This window comes from Hemiscyllium ocellatum, chromosome 2, assembly GCF_020745735.1.
Source record: "Hemiscyllium ocellatum isolate sHemOce1 chromosome 2, sHemOce1.pat.X.cur, whole genome shotgun sequence".
Lineage (NCBI taxonomy): Eukaryota > Metazoa > Chordata > Chondrichthyes > Orectolobiformes > Hemiscylliidae > Hemiscyllium > Hemiscyllium ocellatum.
Window position 1 is genome coordinate 96,797,527 of NC_083402.1, and position 22,000 is coordinate 96,819,526.

Genomic DNA, 22,000 nt, shown 5'->3' on the forward strand with positions numbered 1-22,000 from the left:
CATAATGAGGCAGGTTTAATAATAATCTCTGAATATTAGATCCCCTAAGAAGTAGTGATCATAACAGGTTAGAATTTAGGAGTGAGATACTCGAGTCAGAAACAACTCAGCTACAGAGAATTAAACGAAATGACAAGTGTTAAGTAATCTGAGTTATGGATTAGAGGAATGACAGTAAGCAAACAGCGACAAACCTTTAAGGAAGTGATTCATGACTCTCAGCAAAAATACATCCCAGAAAGGCGGGGGGGGGGGGGGGGGGTGAATATTCTAAGGGAGAGATAAACCAACCACTGCTAACCAAGGGAGTTAAGGAGAGTGTTAAGCTGAAAGATAAAGCACATAAAAGGTAGTTGAAGTCAGTGATAGCTCAAGAGTGCAGGATAAATTCAGAATCCAGCAGGATTGGTATGGTGTCAGTGATTAACACTGCTGCATCACAGTGCCAATGACCTAGGTTCAATTCCAACCTCAAGTGACAGTGTGGATTCTACATTACACCCATAGGTTTCCAAAAGGTGCTCCAGTTCAGTCCCATAATCCAAAGATGCAAACTCCACACAGTCGGCGAAGGTTGGGTCCTCAAGCTGTGAGGCAGCAGTGCTAGCCAGTGTGCCACCCCTCAGTTTCAAAACGGAGAAACAAAGAATAGCATATTACTTAAATGGGTAACAACTACAGAAAGATACAAGCCAAAAGGATTGTGTTACTTGTGCACAAAAACAAAGAAAGCTGACACACCGGTTCAGCAGGTCCTCACAGCATCAAGGACCCGGGTTCAATTTCACTCTTGGGTAACTATCTGTCTAGAGCTTGCACATTCTCATCATGTATGCAGGGGTTTCCTCCAGGTGCTGTGGTTTCCTCCCATAGTTGAAAAGTGTGGTGCTGGAAAAGCGCAGGCCAGGCAGCATCCGAGCAGCAGGAGAATCGACGTTTTGGGCATAAGCCCTCCTTCAGGAATCTGCAGTCCTCACTTGCTCCTAGTTTCCTCCCACAATCCAAAGATATGCAGGTTAGGTAGATTGCCCATGCAAAAACTGCCCCATTGTGTTCAGATCTGCAGGTTAGGTGTGTTAAACCATACCGGTTTACAGAGGTGGGGGTGGAAGCTCGTTCTGGGTGGGTAGATATAAGCTCAATGGGGCGAATGGCCTCTTTCTTCACTGCATGGATTCTAGGATTCTAGGATTCTAATCAGGAAGACTAATAGAACGTTGGTCCTTATTTTAAGGTGCTGGTGAGACCACACCTGGAGCACTGTGAGCAGTTTTGCTCTCCTTATTTAAAAAAGGACATTATTTCATGGGAAGCAGTTCACAGAAGGTTCACTAGGATGATTCCTGATATGAAGGCTTGTCTTATGAGCAAAGGCTAAACAGATTGGAACTCACCCCATCTGAATTCAGAAGAATCGGAGATGATCTCATTGAAACATACAGGATTCTTAAGAGACTTTACAGGTTAAATGTTGAGATGATGTTCCTCCTCCGGGGGAAGAGTCTAGGAGCAAAGGCCTAGTCTCAGAATAAAGAGGCACCAACTTAAGACTGAAATGAGGAGGAATTTCTTCTCTCAGAGGATTCAGCCTTTGGAACCACTTCCTATGACGGCAGAGTCTTTGTAAATATGGTACTGCAAAGCAGAGTATTTGGGATTGAAAGGATTGTGGTTATCTGATGTTTCAAAATTTCTAGACACATGCTATATGTAAATTGTTTGGTTTATTTTTTTTTTCTCTTTTTTGTATGTCTTTTTCTTTTTTTGTGAAAGAACAGATGTTTGCTTTTGTATTTCATTAAATGACTACCTTGTTGAAACTAAAAAGAAACAAAATCTAATTAGTCAAGTCTGATTTCATACCAGGATTTGACTTGTCCAGAAATAACATCAGTTGGGATCACAGCTGATATTTTAAGGATAAACACTTTCACATGGCAAATCAGATAAGTATACTGTTTAATAAAGACAACAGTAAAGCTGTGTAATGAGACCTCTCTTATTCTGCTGTTAAATTGGGGATCTACCCTTCAAGGCCGTAAAATTGTTAAGTAAACATAGCCTGTGTCAATCAAACTTTAACTGTTACTTAATCAGAAAGTGTTCAGATTTATGTTGAAAGTTACAAATGACTTTTTTTTAATGCCTTGTATCTGCAAGAATGAATACTATCTGGTTTCTAAGATCTTGGTTATCACAGATATGTATTTGACACAACTTTACTATATATTTTGGTATATTACCTGTTTATTTTATGTATCTATAATGTTGTACAATGTAAAATATTTTATCAGATTACAAAGCATAATGCTGATAATTAAAAGTTAAACAAAATGTTAATTTAAAGATGGCATAAACTTCACTTCCCATATTTTGCATTCCCAGGGAGAATTTACTTTTTTCTTGAATATATACCACAGAAAATTTGTCAGTTTGTGCCATAAAAATGATGGCTATGAAATGTAAATGTGAAGGTATTGTTACACTAACATTTAATCTGCAGTAGCACTACACAGAGGACACTCTACATTTGAGATGGAATGTATATTGTAAACGTTAAAAGTATTACAATTTTAGTGAGACACCAAGAGTGGAACATGCTGTATGGTGACAAGTTTTATTGTACTTTTTGCAATTTTTAAATCAAAATGCTTGTCGTTTTCCTCAAAATTACTTACATTTTGACACCTTAAAATGTTTTGTAAAGGAATGACTCCACTGTGGAATTTTTAATAAAAAATAATTTAATACGTTATTTGTGAGAGAGATGCCAGATTTGAAAACTGCATGCAAAAGTGTGGCAGCATTGAAGGCAGCTGGGTAAAGTGATTATTTGTTGAGTAAGTTACTGAAAGAAACTAACTTCTTTGAGGATTGGTAAGCATATAAGAATTTGCTAAGTCACAAATTCAATCTGACAGAATTAGAAAATATTTGTGATTTACTTGAATAGTTGGGGACTTGAAACAGAAGCATAGAATGGTGAGATTCAAGAACCAACGAATATATCAAGTTACAGCAACTAATATTGGCAGAAGGTAATGAGCATAGGAGTACTGCTGAGAAACTTAGCGAAACGTGGACAGTAAGAATGTAAACAGTTAGAAGCTAATTAGTGGGCACTGGGGACAATAAACATAGGCTGTATAGTAAGGGTGCTGCTGAGGTTTACTACCATTTTTTCATCGAAAGTGCATGCACCTCAACATCACCACTCAAAATAAGACACCACATGTGAGAAAGCCAACTAAAGGAAGAAGGTTGTCGGGAAGTGGGGGTAGACAGTGGGTTGGTTGGGGGCAAGGACCTAACAAGGGAGTTGCGGAGGGTATGGTCTCTGCAGAACGCAGATAAGGGGTGGGGCAGGAAATATATCTTTGCTGCTGAGGTCTGACTGTAGGTGGCAGGAATGGCAGAGAGTAATGCACAGTATCTGAAGATTAGTGGGGGGGACTGAGGGAATGAGGACGAGGGTGCTCAATCCTTTTTGCAGTTGGAGGGAGTGGGGTTAGAGGGCAGAGGTGTGGGAAGTGGAGGAGATACGCTGGAGGGCATTGTTGATCATGTGGGATGGGAAATTGTGGTCCCTGAAATAGGAGGCCATCTGGAATGTCCTGGAGTGGAATTGCTCCTCCTGGGAGAAGATACAGCAGAGGCAGAGGAATTGGGAATAAGGGATTGCATTTTTAGATGGTGTGTGTGTGGGTGGGGGGGGAAAAAGAGAAAGAAGAGGAGGAGATGCAAGTCAAGGTTGTTGTGAGAGTTGGTGGGTTTGAAATAGATGTCCGCATTGAGTCTGTTGCCATAATTGGTGATGGAGAGGTCCAGGAAGGGGAGGAAGGTGTCAGAGATGGTCCATGTGAATTTGAGTTCAGAATGGAAAGTGTTGGTGAAGTTGATGAACAGTTCAACCTCCTTGTGGAGGAAAAGGCAGAGGATAGTGCTGGTGTAATTGCAGGCGATAGACTGTTCCATGTATCCCATGACAAGTAGGCATAGCTAGGGCCCATCCAGATACCCATGGCTACTCCTCTGGTCTGATGGAAGTGAGAGTATTCAAAGGAGATGCTGTTGAGAGTGAGGACCAGTTCCACGAATCAAATGTATGTGTCAGTGGATGGGGACTGGTCAAGTCAACAGGAGAGAAAGAAATGGAGGGCTTATTGGCCTTCGCTGTGGGGGATGGAGGTGTATGGTGACTGAATGTCCATAGTGAAGATGAGGTGTTGCGGGTAGGGTAACCAGAAGTCACGGTGGAGGTGGAGGGCACGGCTAGTGTCCCGAATGTATATGGGGATTTCTGAACAGGGTTGAGATAGGAGGACATAAGTTCAGTGGAGCAGGAGCAGGTAGAAATAATAGTCAACTAAGGCAGATGGGCTTGTGGACTTTGGGTAAGAGATAGTTCCCCAACCCTGCACCACTTGGTTCTCTGAGGTTGGAGGGTGAGGATGGGAGATTCCGAGAGGTGATAAGGTTGTAGATGGTTTGGGAGGTGACGGTTTGGTGATGAGAGGTGCGGTTGTGGTAGAGGGGGGCAGTAGGAGGAGGTGTCAGCGAGTTGGCGCCTGGCTTCTATGAGATGGAGACTTGTGCTCCAGAACACCGCTGCACATCCTTATCAGCTGGTTTGATGGAGAGGTTGGGGTTGGAGTGGGAGGTTGCGCATTCTGAAGAAGAGAGATTGGACAGGTTGAGACTGTCAATGTCACGATGGCAGGTGGCAATAAAGAGGTCAAGGGAGAGTAAGAAGTCAGCATAGGGTGTCCCACCATCTTCTATATACTCCCCAACCATGACCACACCTCCCATCACCAAACCATCATCTCCCAAACTATCCACAACCTCATCATCTCAGGAGATCTCCCACTTAAAGCCTCCAACCTCAGTTCCCAAATCACACACTGCCCAATTTTACTTCTTACCCAAAATCCACAAACCTGACTGCTCCGGTCAACCTATTGTGTCTACCCGCTGCTGCCACATTGCTGCTGTCTCATCTCCTCATATCTCAACTTTTTACTGTCCTCCTTGGTCCAGGAATTCCCCACATTTGATTGGGACACAAGCTGACCTAACTATGCCCCCTTCACTGACACAGTCAGTCAATTGGCAGAACTGATTCTCACCCTCAACAACTTCTCCTTCAAATCCTCCCACTTCCAATCAGACTAGAGGGATAGCCATAGACACCTGCATGGGCCCCAGCTGTGCCTGCCTCTTCGTAGGTTACATGGAACAGTCTACCTTCCGTAGTTACAGTGGCACCAATCCCCACCACTACATCAATGACAGTACAAGTACCACCTCCTTGTTTCCACAAGGAGGTTGACTGGTTCAGCAACATTACCAACACCTTTCACCTGACCTCAAGTACACATGGACCATCTCCGACACCTCCTTCCCCTTCCTGGACCTCTCCGTCTACATCTCTGGCAGCCGACTCAAAAATGACATCTATTTCAAACCCACCAACTCCCTCAGCTACCTTGACTACATCTCCTCCCAAACAGTTTCCTGCAAAAACGCGATCACTTACTCCAAATTCCTCCACCTCTGCCGGATCTGCTCCCAAGAGAACCAATTCCACTCCAGGATACTCCAGTTGTCCTCTTATTTTAGACTGCAATCTCCCCACCTACCGCTCAGCAATTCCCTCCAGCACATCTCCTCCACTTCCCGCACCTCTGCTCTTGAACCCCAATAGCAAAAAGGATAGATACACCCACACCTCCAGCCACCCACCCTCACCCCACAAATCTCCAGATACAGCACATTATCCTCCGTCACTTCCACCACCAACTGTCAGACCGTACCATCAAAGATATATTTCCCACCCACCCTTATCTGCGTTCCGGAGAGACCATTGCCTTCACGACTCCCTCGTTAGGTCCATGCCTCTACCAACTCACCCTCCACACCAGGCACCTTCCTTTGCTGCCACTGCATCCACACTTCCCCGATCACCTATATCCAAGGCCCGAAAGGATCTTTTCATATCTGGCAGAGATTTTCCTGCACATCCACCCACTCATCTACTGCAGCCATTGCTCTCGATGTGGTCTCCTCTATATCAGGGAGACAGGACGCCAACTCGCCAAGCGATTCAGGGAACACCTTCTGGATACACACACCAAACAACCTCACCCTGTGGCTGAGTACTTCAACTCCCCCTCTCCCACTATCACTCCTCTAAGGACATGCAAGTCCTGGGCCACCTCAACACTGACTTCACCAGTTTCCAAATCCCCTCTCCACCCACCTTATCCCAGATCCAACCCTCCTCACCTGTCCATCTTCCTTCCCATCTCTCCACTCTGCCCTCCCACCAACCTATCATAATTACCTCTCACCTGCATCTACCAATCACCTTCCCTCCAGCCCCACCCCACATTTATCTCTTATTCCCCTCCCCCCTCCACATTCCTGATGAAGGGCTTATGCCCGAAAGGTCGAATCTCCAGCTCCTCGAATGTTGTCTGACCAGCTGTGCTTTCCAGAGCCATCCTTTTTGACTGACTCTCCAGCATCTGCTGACTTCACTTTCTCCTAATAATCAAGACCAGTCAGCTTGGTTTCATTAAGAGGTCATAACTGACAATGTGTATGCATTTTTCAAAGAGATAACCAGGTGTACAGACGATGGCAATGCTTTTGATATAGTCTACATGAATTTCAGCAAAGGTCACACATGAGAAACTAATAGCGAAGGTAACAGTTCATGGGATCGAAGGAAATTTGTCTATTTGAATCCATAATTAGCTGAGTAGTAGGAAGCAGAGGGTTGAAGAGTATTTATGTGACTGGAGCCTTTGTTCAGTAGAATTTCACAGAGATCAGTGTTGAGGCCCTTCCTGTTTATGACTTACACAAATGATTTAGATACAAATAGAACGTTTGACCGGTAAATTTGTGAATGATACAAAAATTGGTGGAGTGATAAATAGCAAGGAGGACAGCCTTAAATTACAGAATTGGCTGGTCGGACAGGCTGAACCGTGGCAAACGGAATTCAATCCAAATAAGTGTGAGGTGGTATGCATGGAGCCAGAGGGAGTGGGTGAGGAAATATTTTGCATCAATATTCACAAACGAGAAGGATATGATAGATGGTGAGGTGTATGTCAGGAGGTGTATGTTAATATTCTAGGACATGTCTTGTATAAAAAAGGTGGTGTTTGGTGTTTTGAAAAAGCAGTAAGGAAGACAATCCAGGTTCTAACCTAGGATCTATTCTAGAATGCTGAGAGAGGCAGGTGAGGCAACTGTTGGGACCTTATACGAAATCCTCATTGACACCTCTCTTGTGACTACAGGATTGAAGAATAGCCAACTTGGTTTCTTGTTTAAGAAGGACAACAGAAAGACTTAAATCAGTGGTAGGAAAATAATTGGACAAGATTCTTAGGGATAGGATTTACTCACATTTGGAAAAATATGGATTTATTAGTGATAAGCAGCATAGCTTTGTACAGAAAAGGTCATGTCTCACAAACTAGATTCAGTTTTTTGAGGAAGTGACAAAGGTGATTGATGAGGACAGGGCAGAAGATGTTCTCTGTATGGACTTCAACAACACATTTTGACAAGGTCCCTCGTGGCAGGCTGATAAGCAGTGGAAGGGCATTTTTTTGGTGGAGATCTGTGACCAGTAGTGTTCTGCAGGGATCAGTGCTGGCACCCCTGTTGTTTGGAATACATAAAATGTATTTGGAGGAGAACGTACATGGCCTGATTTGTAAGTTTGCAGGTGTCGCAAATATTAGGGGAGCTGCAGACTGCGAGGGGATTTGCTAGAGGATACAGCATGATACAGATAGGCTGGAGACCTTGGTGGAGAAATGGCAGATGAAGTTTAATCTGGACAAATAAGAATTGCTGTATTTTCGAAGGGAAAATGCAGTAGGGAAGTACACAGTAAATGGCAGAACCCTAAGAAGCATTAACATTCAGAGACCACTAGGTGTGCAGGTCCATAGTTTCCTGGAAGTAGCAACACAAGAGGAATAGTGGTCAAGGCGACATTTAGCATGCTTAAAAAGTCACACAACATCAGGTTATAGTCCAACAGGTTTACTTGGAAGCACTAGCTTTCAGAGCGCTGCTCCTTCATCTCCAAAAATGTGCAGGTTAGGTGAATTGACCACGCTAACTTGCCCATAATGTTAGGTGCAGGGGTAAATGTAGGGGAACGGGTCTGGGTGGGTGCGCTTCGGTGGGTCGGTGTGGACTTGTTGGGCCGAAGGGCCTGTTTCCACACTGTAAGTAATCTAATCTAATCTAATCTAATCTAAATTAGATGGTTGTGGAGTACACAGCTGTAAGACATAGAATTTATAGCAAACATTTACAGTGTGATGTAACTGAAATTATACATTCAAAAATACCTTGATTATTTGTTAAGTCTCTCATCTATTAGAATAATCATGATGGTTTCACTTCTTTTATTTGTAAATTACAAAACTTTAAAAAAAAAGTTACATTCTCAGGTTAGCTGTAACAATTGAGGTCAGCCAGATAAGATGTTGAAGGTGTTAGCCCCCTGTGTGCTGTTGTCTGAGCCATAATGTCTAGACTGACTCTAATCTAAAAAATGAATTAACAGAATCTTACATGAATTCATGCAATTTTTGAGCAAATTACAATGTAACTCTGCAAGTTCAAATTTACCCACAAACATATATGTGTAAGTATGCGTGTGTGTCTCGGGTGGGTGGTTGAGTGTGAGAGGATCTAAGTCTATGAAAGGATGCATGCATGTGTGGAGGGATGGGTTGTGTGTGTGTGTGTGTGTGTGTGTGTGTGTGTGTGTGTGTGTGTGTGTGTGTGTGTGTGTGAGAGAGAGAGAGAGAGAGAGAGAGACTGTAAATGGGTCTAAGTCTGTGAGAGGATGTGAGAGTTTGGGAGCGTGTGTGTCTGTAGGAGTGTGTTTGAGTGTTGGCGTGCGTGTCTGTTTATGTATGTGTGTGTATAGGAGTGCGCGCATGTGCATGTACATATAGAGTGCAATGGTGGTCAATTGTAATGTGACATGAACCCAAGATCCCGGTTGAGGCCCTTCCTATGGGTACCGAACTTAGCTATCAGCCTCCCCTCGGCCACTTTTCGCTGCTGCCTGTCCCGAAGTCCGCCTTGGAGGATGGTCACCCGAAGGTCCAAGGTCAAATGTCCTGGACTGCTCAAGTGTTCTTCAATCGGGAGGCAACACTCCTGCCTGTTGATTGTTGTGCTCATTCATCCATTGCCTCTGCTCGATTTCACATATACTCTGTCTCTCTCAGAACTCACAACCCCCCACCTGAGACAGACAGACAGATCACACACACACACACACACACACATATATATGTTTGTGGGGTGAATTTGTACTTGCAGAGTTATATCGTACTTTGGTCTAAAACTACATTAATCCACGTAAGACCCTGTTAAGTCACTTTTTAAGATTAAAATCAGTCTAAACATTATGGCTCAGACAAGAGCACACGGGGGCTAACACCTTCAATATCTTATCTGGCTGACACCAATTATCACAGTTAACCTGAGAATGTAACCTTTTAAAAAAACGTTTTGTGATTTACATATGAAAGAAATGAACCTAACATGGTTATTCTAATAGATGAAAGACTTCACAAACAATCAAGGTATTTTTCAATGTATAATTTGTTACATCACACTGTAAATGAGCCCACTGATGAACTGGAACAGTCATCACAGGGATGTGTAGAGGAGCGACTTGGACCCCACTGGAGGGCCGCTGCCCTGGGCTTGACATGGATGCTCAAACCGTCAGGAAATACATAAATGCCAGATTCATCAGCCATAGCCACAAGGTAGAGCAAAACATCACCAGTTCTCAGTGCAATGCCATCCAGGCTCTCAAAACCAATCAAACCATCAGATAAAGGAGGAGCCATTGTCATTCAGAATAGAACAGATTACTGCAAGGAAGTGTACCGACAACTGAACAACCAGGAACACTACAGGCAACTACCAGCTAATCCAACCAAAGAACACACCCAAGAATTAAACACACTGATCAGAATTTTGGATCCAGTCCTTCAGAGTTCCCTACGTGCCCTCATCCCAAGTACTTCTCATGTAGGCGATTTCTACTGCCTTCCAAAGGTACACAAAGCCAACACACCAGGACGTGTCACCATTGTGTCGGGCAATGGGATCCTTTGTGAGAATCTCTCCGGCTATGTGGAAGGCATCTTGAAACCTACTGTGCAGGGGATCTCCAGCTTCTGTCGCGACACTACGGATTTCTTAGAAACTTAGCACCAACAGTCGAACCAGGAACATTCCTCGTAACAATGGACATTTCCACACTCTACACCAACATCCCCCACAATGATGGCATCGCAGCAATAGCCTCAGTACTCGACACCAACAACTGCCAATCTCCAAACACCATCCTACAACTCATCTGCTTTATCCTTGATCACAACGTCCTCACCTTTGGCAACCAGTTCTTAATCCAGACACACGGAACAGCCATAGGGACCAAATTTGCACCAATATGCCAACACTTTTATGCACAGGTTCGAACACAACTTCTTCTCTATGCAGGATCTCCAACCAACATTGTACACCATGTACATTGTTGACATTTTCTTCCTCTAGACCCATGGCGAGGAGTTATTGATAAAATTACACAGCAACATCAAAAAGTTTCATCCCACCATCAAACTCACCATGGACTACTCTCGACAATCTGTCTCATTCTTGGACACATACGTCTCCATCAAGGATGGACACCACAGCACCACACTCTACCGCAAACCCACAGACAACCTCACAATGCTACACTTCTCCAGCTTCCACCCAAAACATATTAAAACAGCCATCCCCTATGGACAAGCCCTACGCATATACCGGATCTGCTCAGATGAGGAGGAACGTGACGGACACCTGGAAGTACTCAAGGATGCCCTCACAAGAACGGGGTATGATGCACAACTCATCGACCGCCAGTTCCAACGTGCCACAGCAAGGAACCGTAATGACTTCCTCAGGAGACAGACACGTGTTCAACTGACAGGATACTCTTCATTGTTCAGTATTTCCCAGGAGCTGAAAAATTATGCCATGTTCTTCATGAGCTGCAACACATTATCAATGAGGATGAGCACCTCACCAAGACCTTCCCCACACCTCCACTATTTGCCTTTAAACAACTGCCAAACCTCAAACAGATCATTGTTCGTAACAAGCTGCCCAGCTCTCAGGACAGCTCCATACAACCCTGTCACGGTAGACTCTGCAAGACGTGTCAGAGTGTGGACATAGTCCACCACGTAATGGTGGTATCTTCGGGACAGGCAGCAGAGAAAAGTGGCCGAGCAGAGGCTGATAGCTAAGTTCGGTACCCATAGGGAGGGCCTCAACCGGGACCTTGGGTTCATGTCACATTATAGGTGACCATCATTGCACTACATACACACACACACACACCTATACACAAGGACACACATACACGCACTCCCTCACAGACTTAAGACACTCTGCACTCACTACACACACACATATACATTTTCTCACACTCACAACCCCCAACCCAGACAGTCACACACATACAGACAGACAAAGACCCACATGCACACATATTTTGTGGGGTGAATTTGTACTTGCAGGATTACATTGCACTTTGCTAAAAAAAACTGCATGCATTCATGGAGAACTCTGAGCTCAAAAACTGCATGAATTTATGTAAACCCTATGTTATCTCACTTTTTTGATTAGAATCAATCTAAACATCATGGCATAGACAGAGAACACAGGGGGCCAACGTCTTCAACATATTGTCTAGCTATCACCATTGTTAACAGCTAACCCGAGAATGCAAAAAAGGTTTTGTGATTTACACATGAAAGAAGTGAAACTATCACTGTATTCTAACAGATGAAAGGCTTAACAATCAATTTTCCAATGTATAATTTCAGTTACATCACACTGTAAATGTTTGCTATAAATTCTGTGTTAGGATTGAACCCTCCACTATCACCTGATGAAGGAGCATCGCTCCGAAAGCCAGTGTGCTTCCAATTAAGCCTGTTGGACTATAACCTGGTATTGTGTGATTTTTAACTTTGCACTCTGTAAATGTTTGCTATAAATTCTGTGTCTTACAATTGTGTACTCCACAACCACCTGATGAAGGAGTAACACTCCGAAAGCTAGTGCTTCAAAGTAAACCTGTTGGACTATAACCTAGTGTTGTGAGGTTTTTTTTAAACTTTGTACACCCCAGTCTAACACCGGCATCTCCAAATTATGGCATGCTTGCCTTCTTTGGTCTTGGAATAGAGTATAAAAGAGTCAGCAAGTTATGTCATAAGACTTCAGTTTCACCACATTTGGAATACTGCGTACAGTTCTACTTCCAACACTACCAGAAGAATGCGGAGGCTTTAAAGACAGCACAGAAAAGGTTTACCAGGATGTTGCCTGGTTTGGAGGTGACAAACAGGCCTTTTTCTGTTCTATAGATCTCTATCTGCTTTTTGAAAGGTCCTGTGAGGTGCTACTGAACAAAGAGACCTTTGAGTGCAGGCTCATAATTCTTTGAAAGTGAAGTCTCCAGCAGATAGGATAGCAAAGCTGTTTAGAATGCTTTCCTTTATTGGCCACAGCACTCACTATAAGAGTTAGAATGTCATGATGCGGCAATACAGGGCATTAATTGGGCAATTTTTGGAATGTTGTGGTTCTGCTCGCCGAGCTGGAAGTTTTTGCTGCAAACGTTTCGTTCCCTGGCTAGGGAACATCATCAGTGCTGTTGGAGCCTCGTGTGAAGCGCTGCTTTGATGTTTCTTCCGGTATTAATATTGGTTTGTTCTTGCCGCTTCCGGGTGTCAGTTGCAGCTGAAACTGACACCCGGAAGCGGCAAGAACAAACCAATATAAATACCGGAAGAAACATCAAAGCAGCGCTTCACACGAGGCTCCAACAGCACTGATGATGTTCCCTAGCCAGGGAACGAAACGTTTGCAGCAAAAACTTCCAGCTCGGCGAGCAGAACCACAACAACGGATACCCGAGCTACAAATCTTCAATCAGATTTTAATTTTTGGAATATTCTCCCTCCTATCAGAATGGTGTTGTGAAACTTGCAAGGGTTCAGAAAAGATTTACAAGGATCTTGCCAGTACTGGAGTGATTGAGCTATGGGGAGAGGCTGAATGGGGGGGGGGGCTGTTTTCCCTGGAGCAATGAGGCTGAGGTTTATAAAATCATGAGGGTCTTTTCCCAGGGTTGGAGGAGTCCAGAACTAGAGGGCATCAGTTTAGGGGGAGACGGGAAAGATTTTAAAGAACACAAAGGGACAGCCTTTTCATACAAACAGTGGTACGTGTATGGAATGAGCTGCCAGAGGAAGTGGTGGTGGCCAGTACAATTACAACATTTAAAAAGGCACCGGGATGGATACATGAATAGGAAGGGTTTAGAGGGATATGGTCAAGTGCTGGCAAGTGGGACTAGATTAATTTAGAATATCTGGTCAGTATAGACGAGTTGGACCAAATAATCTGTTTCCATGCTGTATATCACTCAGCACAGTAACAGATAAGTGCATAGTTTTAATGTGCAACCTTGTGGTAAGGCTACAGTAGTGAGTAGAGTGGGTTCTTTCTTGATTATGTTTTATTGAGATCTGTCTCTTGATTAAACTTTAAAAATATAAACCTGGTTGTCCAAGAGCACTGTTTTTTTAAGAGCAAAAAGACTTTCTGGGTGTGTAAATTGTGAAGGAGCAAATATGGCCTTTAGTAGAGTGAAGGGAGAATATAGAAAGTTAGGCAAAAATTTTAAAAAGGAAGATCTCAAGGGCAGTAATATCTGAATAACTCCCAATGCTACAAGCTAGTGAGGATCAGAATAGGATAATAGAGCAGCTGAATGCATGACTGAGGAGCTGGTGCAGGGGAGAAGGGTTCACATTTCTGGATCATTAGCATCTCTTAGGATGAGGGGTGACTTGATAGAGGTTTATAAGATGATCAGAGGAATAGATAGAGTAGACAGTCAGAAACTTTTTCCCCGGGTACAACAGAGTGTTACAAGGGGACATAAATTTAAGGTGAAGGGTGGAATGTATAGGGGAGATGTCAGGGGTGGGTTCTTTACCCACAGAGTGGTAGGGGCATGGAATGCGGTGCCCGTGGGAGTGGTAGAGTCAGAATCATTGGCGACCTTTAAGCGGCAATTGGATAGGTACATGGATGGGTGCTTAATCTAGGATAGATGTTCGGCACAACATCGTGGGCCGAAGGGCCTGTTCTGTGCTGTATTGTTCTATGGTCTATGGTCTATGGTCTATGCAAAAAGGACAGATTGCACCTGAAGTGGAAGGGAACTAATATGCTGGCAGGAAGATTTGCTACAGCAGCTCAGGAGGATTTAAACTAGTAAGGTCAGGGGGTGGGACCCAGGGAAATAGTGAGGAAAGAGATCAAGCTGAAACTGGTACAGTTGGTAAAGGGAGCAAGTCACACAGTCAGGGTAGGCAGGAACAAAGCAGAGAACAAGATAGGACTGATAAATTTAACTGCATTTATATCAATGCAAGAGGCCGAACAGGGAAGGCAGATTAACTCAGTCCCGTGTTAGGAACATGGGATTGGGATATCACAGCAATAATAAAAAGGTGGCTCAGGGATGGACAGGACTGGCAGCTTAATGTTCCAGGATACAAATGCAATAGCAAGAATAGAAAAGGTGGTGGTGGTGGTGGTGGTGGTGGTGGGGGAGTGGTGTTTTTGATAAGGACTGCTGTCCTTATGGAGGATATTCCTGGGAACACATCCAGGGAAGGTATTTGAGTGGAACTGTGAAGTAAGGGGTGATCACCTTACTGGGATTGTATTATAGACTACCGAACTGGACGTACCTACTAGAGAAGATGCAAAACTTGACCTACTCTTGGGAAATAAAGCAGGGCAGGTGACTGAGGTATCAGTGGGGGAGCAGGTTGGGGCCAGAAGCCATCTATTAGTTTTAAAATAGTGATGGAAAAGGATAGACCGGATCTAAAAGTTGAAGTTTTAAATTGAAGGAAGGCTAATTTTGACATATTAGGCAAGAACTTTCAAAAACTGATTGGGGGCAGATATTCACAGGTGAAGGGATGGCTGGAAATAGGAAGCCTTAAAAAAAAGAGATAACGAGAGTCCAGACACAGTATATTGCTATTAGGGAGGAGGAAAGGTTGGTATGTGTCAAGAATGCTGGAAGACTACAGAAATTGAAGTTTTGGTTAAGAAAAAGAAGGAAGCATAAGTCAGGCATGGACATGAGCGATCGAGTGAATCCTTAGAAGAGTATAACGGCAGTAGGAGAATACTCAAGAGGGAAATCAGGAGAGCAAAATGGGAACATAGGTTTAAGGAGAATCCAAAGGGTTTTTATAAATACGTTAAGGACAAAATGGTAACTAGGGATAGAATAGGGCCCTCAAAGATCAGAAGGCAGCCTATGCATGGAGCCACAGGAGATGGAGGAGATATTAAATAAGTACTTTGCATCAGTGTTTACAGTGAAAGAGGACATGGAAGATATAGAAGGTGGGTAAAGAGACAGTGATATCTTGAAAAATGTCCATATTACAGAGGAGGTGGTGTTGGATTTTTGAAACATATAAAAGTGGATACAAAATCCCCAGGACCTGATCAGGTGTACCCTAGAACTCTATGGAAGGTAGGGAAGTGATTGCTGGGCCCCTTGCTGAGATATTCGCTTCATCGATACTCACAGGAGAGGTGCCAGAAGACTGGGGGTTGGCTAACGCCGTGCCACTATTTACAAAAGGTGGTAAGGAGAAGCCAGGGAACTATAGACCAGTGAGCCTGACATCAGTGGTGTGCAAATTGTTGGAGGGAATCCTAAAGGACTGGTGTTACACATATTTGAAAGACTGATTAGGGACAGTCAACATAGCTTTGTGCATGAAAAATCATGTCTCACGAACCTGATTGAGTTTTTTGAAGTAGTAACAAAGAGGATTGATAAGGGACTTGATCTATACGGACTTCAGTAAGTTGTTCAACAAGGTTCTTATGGGAGACTAGTTAGCAAGTTCAGATCTCATGGAAGATTAGTTTTCAGATAGTTTGTCACCATACTAGGTAACATCATCAGGGAGAACTAGCCATTTGGATACAGAACTGGCTCCAAGGTAGAAGACAGAGGATGGGGATGGAGGGTGGTTTTTCAGATTTGAGGCCTGTGACTACAAGAATTGGGTGCCACAAGGATTGGTACTGGATCCACTACTTTTTGTCATTTATATAAATAATTTGGATGTGAACATAGAAGGTACAATTCGTAAGTTTGTATATGACTCTAAAATTGGAGGTGTAGTGCACAGCAAAGGTGGTTACCTCGGAGCACACCAGAATCTTGATCAGATGGGAAAATGGGCTGAGGAGTGGTTTAATTTAGATAAATGCAAGGGCATGCATTTTGGAAAAGCAAATCATAGCAGCACTTATACACTTAATGGTAAGTTTCTGGGGAATGTTGTTAAACAAAGAGACCTTGGAGTGCAGCTTCCGAGTTCCTTCAAAGCAGAGTCACAGGTAGATAGGATAGTGAAAGCGATGTTTGGCATGCTTTCCTTTATTGATCAGAGCATGGCGTACAGGAGTTGGGAGGTCATGTTGTGGCTGTACAGGACATTGGTTAGGCCACTTTTGGAACTTTGATGTAAGTTTGCTCACTGAACTGGAAGGTTAGTTTTCAGATAGCTTGTCACCATACTAGGTAACATCATCGATGATCCTCCAGTGAAACACTGGTGTTATTGACACCCTTTCAATTTATATGTTTAGGCTTCCTTGGGTTGGTGATGTCATTTCCTGTGGTGATGTCATTTCCTGTTGTTTTTCCTAAAGGGTGGTAAATGAGGTCAAAGTCAATGTGTTTGTTGACAGAGTTCTGGTTGGAATGCCACACTTTTAGGAATTCTTGTGCGTGTCTCTGTTTGGCTTGTCCTAAGATGGATGTGTTGTCGGAGTCAAAGTGGTGTCCTTCCTCATCTGTATGTAAGGATACTAATGAGAGTAAGTCATGTCTTTTTTTGTGGTTAGTTGATGTTCATGTATCCTGGTGGCTAGTTTTCCCACTGTTTGTCCAAAGTAGGGTTTGTTACAGTTCTTGCAAGGTATTTTGTAAATGACATTAGTTTTGCTTGTTGTCTGTATAGGGTCTTTCAAGTTCACTAGCTGCTGTTTTAGTATGTTGGCAGTTTTGTGGGCTACCATGATGCCAAAAGGTCTGAGTAGTCTAGCTGTCATTTCTGAGATGTCTTTGACGTCGTGGAAAGTGGCTAAGGTTTCTGGGAGCATTCTGTCTGCTTGGTTAGGTTTGTTGCCATGTTCATAGAGTATATGTTCTCTTTGAATACACTGTGCTCCAGTTTCCTCCCACAATGCAAAGATTTGCAGGTTAAGTGAATTGGCAACACTAAGTTGCCTGTAGTTTTCAGGGATATGTAGGCTAGGGGAATTAGTCAGGGGAAATGTAGAGCAACAGGGTAGGGTATTGGATCTGGGTGGGATCTCTTGGATGGGTCGGTGTGGACTTGTTGGCTAAATGGCCTGGGTCCACACTGTACACAGAACACCATCGAACCTACACTATTCCAATTTCACCCATATGTTTATCCAATGACCATTTAAATGCCCTTAAAGTTGGCAAGTCTACTACTGTTGCAGGCAGTGCGTTCCATGCCCCTATTACTCTGAGTAAAGAAACTACCTCTGACATCTGTCCTATATCTATCACCCCTCAATTTAAAGCTATGTCCCCTCATGCTAGCAATCACCATCCTAGGAAAAAGGCTCTTACTGTCCACCCTATCTAACCCTCTGATTATCTTGCATGTCTCAATTCAGTCACCTCTCAACCTTCTTCTCTCTAATGAAAACAGCCTCAAATCCCTCAGCCTTTACTTGTAAGGTCTTCCCTCCATACCAGACAACATTCTAGTAAATTTCCTCTGAACCCTTTCCAAAACTTCCACACCCTTCCAATAATGCAGAGGGAGAGTAGGCAATTCTGCCTTTTGAACCTGCTCTGCCATTTAACATGATCATGACTGATCTCAACTCCACTTTCCTGCCCGCTCCCCATTGCCCATGATCCTGCTTTTCATCAGAAACATATCCATTTCTTTCTTGAATATTTTGATTGATTCTGCCTCCACTGCACTCTGGAGCAGTGAGTTCCACAGAGTCACAACCCTCTGAGAGTAGTTTCTCCTCGTCCCAGTGTTGAACCTACCTTATCTTACTCTGTATCCATAACTTCTTGTCTATGACTCCACACAGTGGGGAACATCTGTTCAACGTTCACCTTATCCTCTCCCTTTAGCATTTTATATACTTCAATCAGATCTCAGCTCATTCTCCTGAACCCCAGGCAGTACAAGTTCATATTATCCATCCACTCCTCATACAACAGCCCTTTCATCTGTGGAATCAACCTGATGAACCTTCTCTGAACTGCCTCCAGTGGCCCCAAATCCTTCCTCAAGGAGACCAGAACTGGACACACTACGCCAGGTGCAGTCTCACTAAACACATTACCTAATTGACACAACAACTTCCTTAGTTATATAACCTGGACCTTTTTTAGTAAATGCCAGGATTCCATCTGCCCTTCTTATTATATGCTACACCTACATACTCACTTTCTGCGATTTGTACACCGAGATCCCCCCCCCCCCACTGACAACTTTGAATCTGTTGCCCATTTTAATAATAGTTTGGCCTTTTGGTTTTCTTAGTCAGGACTCTCGTGCTTATCTCCCAATAGGGATTCATTACTTGTTCTCTCACTCAATCTGCCCTGCCACCATTAATACTTCATGCACATATACAAAAAGTATGAAAAAGTTACCATTACCAAACCTTAGGGCTGCCCTCGCAAAGAGAGAGGACTGCTGATGGTTTAACCTGAGGATCACCACACCTCAGGTGAGCAGAGAGATTGAGAAGGAGAGTCTGTCATGGGAACCTCAACCAGTGTGGGAATTGAACCTACACTGTTGGCAACACACTGCATCACAACGTCTGCAAATTACCCACCGATGCAGAAATAATTTACAGAACAGAAGAGAACCTGTTCATTCTACTTCTCCTTCAATCCAAAAATCAAAATCATTCCGAATGCAAAGGATTTCTGGATGTACATGATGGTTAACAAACCCACTCAGAAACTGAGCTCCAGGTCACAGTCAATTTCTACTCCAAAGCATATGAGGAAATATCAGTACATAATTCCTGAAAATGAAGGTCTTTTTCAAACAGCTCTAAAAGCACAACACTTCCACCCATCAATTACGATCCTAAAAAAAGGGACAAATTCCGTATCTTACAAGCCTCTTTTTGTCAAAGATGATAAGAATCATCATGGCCTCAAAAGTGCTGATTTAGTCAGATAAGGAAGTGAATAACTGGAGGATCATGACCACAAACCCAAGGTTAACATCAGGTTTTACCTGGCTCCAGTGTTTCCTGCACTTTTCTAAATTTTGGAGACTTGAACTACCTAAAAGCAGGCACATCAAAGCACACAAGTATCAGCATCAGGTCCTCCAATGCAGCAGCAAGAATGCTAGCCCAACAACAATGTTCTCTCTCAAGCCAACTTGCCCAGGTTCAATACATTAAACCACACAAAACCAACTTCACTGGATAGGATATGAAGTATGCCTGACACCAGACTGAGACCAAATACTTTATTCTTGTCATGGCTAGAGCCTGCTTTAAGTCATAACACAGGCAGCACGGTGGCACAGTTGTTAGCACTGCTAGCTCACAGCGCCAGAGACCCGGGTTCAATTCCTGCCTCAGGTGACTCTGTGTAGAGTTTGCACATTCTCCCCGTGTCTGCGTGAGTTTCCTCCAGGTGCTCCGGTTTCCTCCCATAATCCAAAAAATGTGCAGGTTAGGTGAATTGGCCATGCTAAATTGCCCGTAGTGTTAGGTGAAGGGGTAAATGTAGGGGAATGGGTCTGGGTGCGTTGTGCTTCGGCAGGTCGGTGTGAACTTGTTGGGCCGAAGGGCCTGTTTCTACACTGTAAGTAATCTAATCTAAACTAATCTAAGAATTACAAAATATAAAATATAAAAGTTCCACTTTGATCTGAAAGTGTTTACTATTTAAATAATCTCCGAGAAGTGAAACATTCATTAACTTTTTCCCTCTCCACAGATATTGCCACATGTTAAGTTTCTCCAACACTTTTTTATTGCAGAGTATTGGTAGTATTGCTCATCTGCATTATTTGTTTAACTTAACCTGTAACATATTATGAACAATATGAACTTCTCTTTTATATTGGATTCTCTCTGGAAACTTCATCTCCAGAAACTATGCTCACTTCAAATCTCCCTGAATCACCATCCGCTCACATATTCACTTGTCTATACTCGGCATGCTGCAGTGTTCCGGTGAATCACAGTGCAAACTGGCGGAACAGCTCATCTTCAGACTAGGCACTTTACAGCCTTCTGGACTTAATATTGAATTCAACAGCTTCAAACTGTGAACCATTTTCCCTTTCTTAAAGCTTGATACATTTTATTATCATGTCCTCAATTCCGTCCCCCAATCCCAGGGGGAATGTCTGCCCTTTCAAGCCAACCCGGCAGGAGACACATCATTGTAATGAGATGACAGAACAGTCACATCAACTGAACTATCTTTTCCCCATCAACATCCTGCACCTACTCTCCAAAGCCCCACCATTCCAAAACTATAGCATAAATACTGTCCCCTCCAACTTGACTTTCGCTCTGAAGTATTCAAGACTTGGAAGTTAAATTGATTTTCTCCAATAAAGAAATTAAATGTGACAGTTTCATTTCCCTGGCCCAATTTCTAAAGTCTTACATAAGAAGCAACCATTTATCAGGTGATATAATTTCAAGGCGATTAAGCATCATATTGAAACGTTTTGGAAAATTAGCTCAGTTGGTGGGATAGTCCGTTTGTGCTACTAGCAGCATAGGTTCAAATTATGCACCAGCTGGGGTTAGCACGACTCTGCTTCTCCAACACTCCCCTTGCCCGCGGCACGGCAACCCTCAGGTTAAACTTCCACTAAGAAGAGAATAAACTTGTGGTCTGGTAAGACTATGATGACTTTACCTAGTTGAGGAAACGAAACAAAAATACTTCTTATAAGCAAGTGTTGCAGCCTATCCTCCGAGTAACCAAGGTGACCTATATGGGTGGATTACCTGCCAACTCCGCCTCCAGGTGATATACCCGCAGCTCCGCCCCGGGCCCAGCCGCCGACCCTGAGGCGCTCTGACTAAAGCTTTTCGCTCCGGGGAACGGCACTCCAGCCTTCACAGCATATCTGCTTTCTACAGCAGACCGTACCCCGGCTCCAAAGCACCGAACCACCGAGCAGGGAATAAGCCAAACTCCAAGTCCCTGGCTCGAGAGATATGACCTACTGAAAATGGTTAACGCCGCCATAGTAACCAGCCGTCAACTCTGACCTCCTGCGTCATTGTCAGTCGCCGCTAACCCACATTATTGTTGGTTCACCTCACCCAAGCGGATATTACAGTGTTCGGGAAATCAGTGCCCAGAAGTTGCATGTAGATTACGATTTGGAGATGCCGGTGTTGGACTGGGGTGTACTAAGTTAAAAATCACACGACACCAAGTTACAGTCCAACAGGTTTAAATGGAAGTATACTAGCTTTCGGAGCGACGCTCCTTCATCATGTGATAGTGGAGGGCTCAATCCCAACACAATTTATAGCAAAAATTTACAGTGCGATATAACTGAAATTATACATTGCAAAATTGATTGTCTGTTAAGCATTTCATCTGCTAGAATACAGTGATAGTTTCACTTCCTTCATGTGTAAATCACAAAACCTTTTATTTAAAAAGTTGCATCCTCTGGTTAGCTGTTAACAATGGTGATAGCTTGACAATATGAGGAAGATCGTATGAGGAAAGGCTGAGGCA

At 43.5% G+C, this 22,000-nt stretch overlaps 1 protein-coding gene across 2 annotated transcripts in view; it reads right to left on the bottom strand.

Moving 5' to 3' along the window:
• auh (AU RNA binding protein/enoyl-CoA hydratase) overlaps positions 1-21,519 on the bottom strand; it is a 331,460-nt gene extending 309,941 nt beyond the window's left edge. For both annotated transcript variants that reach the window (XM_060845395.1, XM_060845386.1), the window contains exon 1: positions 21,253-21,519. In XM_060845395.1, coding sequence (XP_060701378.1) covers positions 21,253-21,496 — 244 coding nt within the window. In that variant the 5' untranslated portion in view covers positions 21,497-21,519. The remainder of the gene's footprint in view (positions 1-21,252) is intronic.
• Positions 21,520-22,000: the final 481 nt, after the last annotated feature.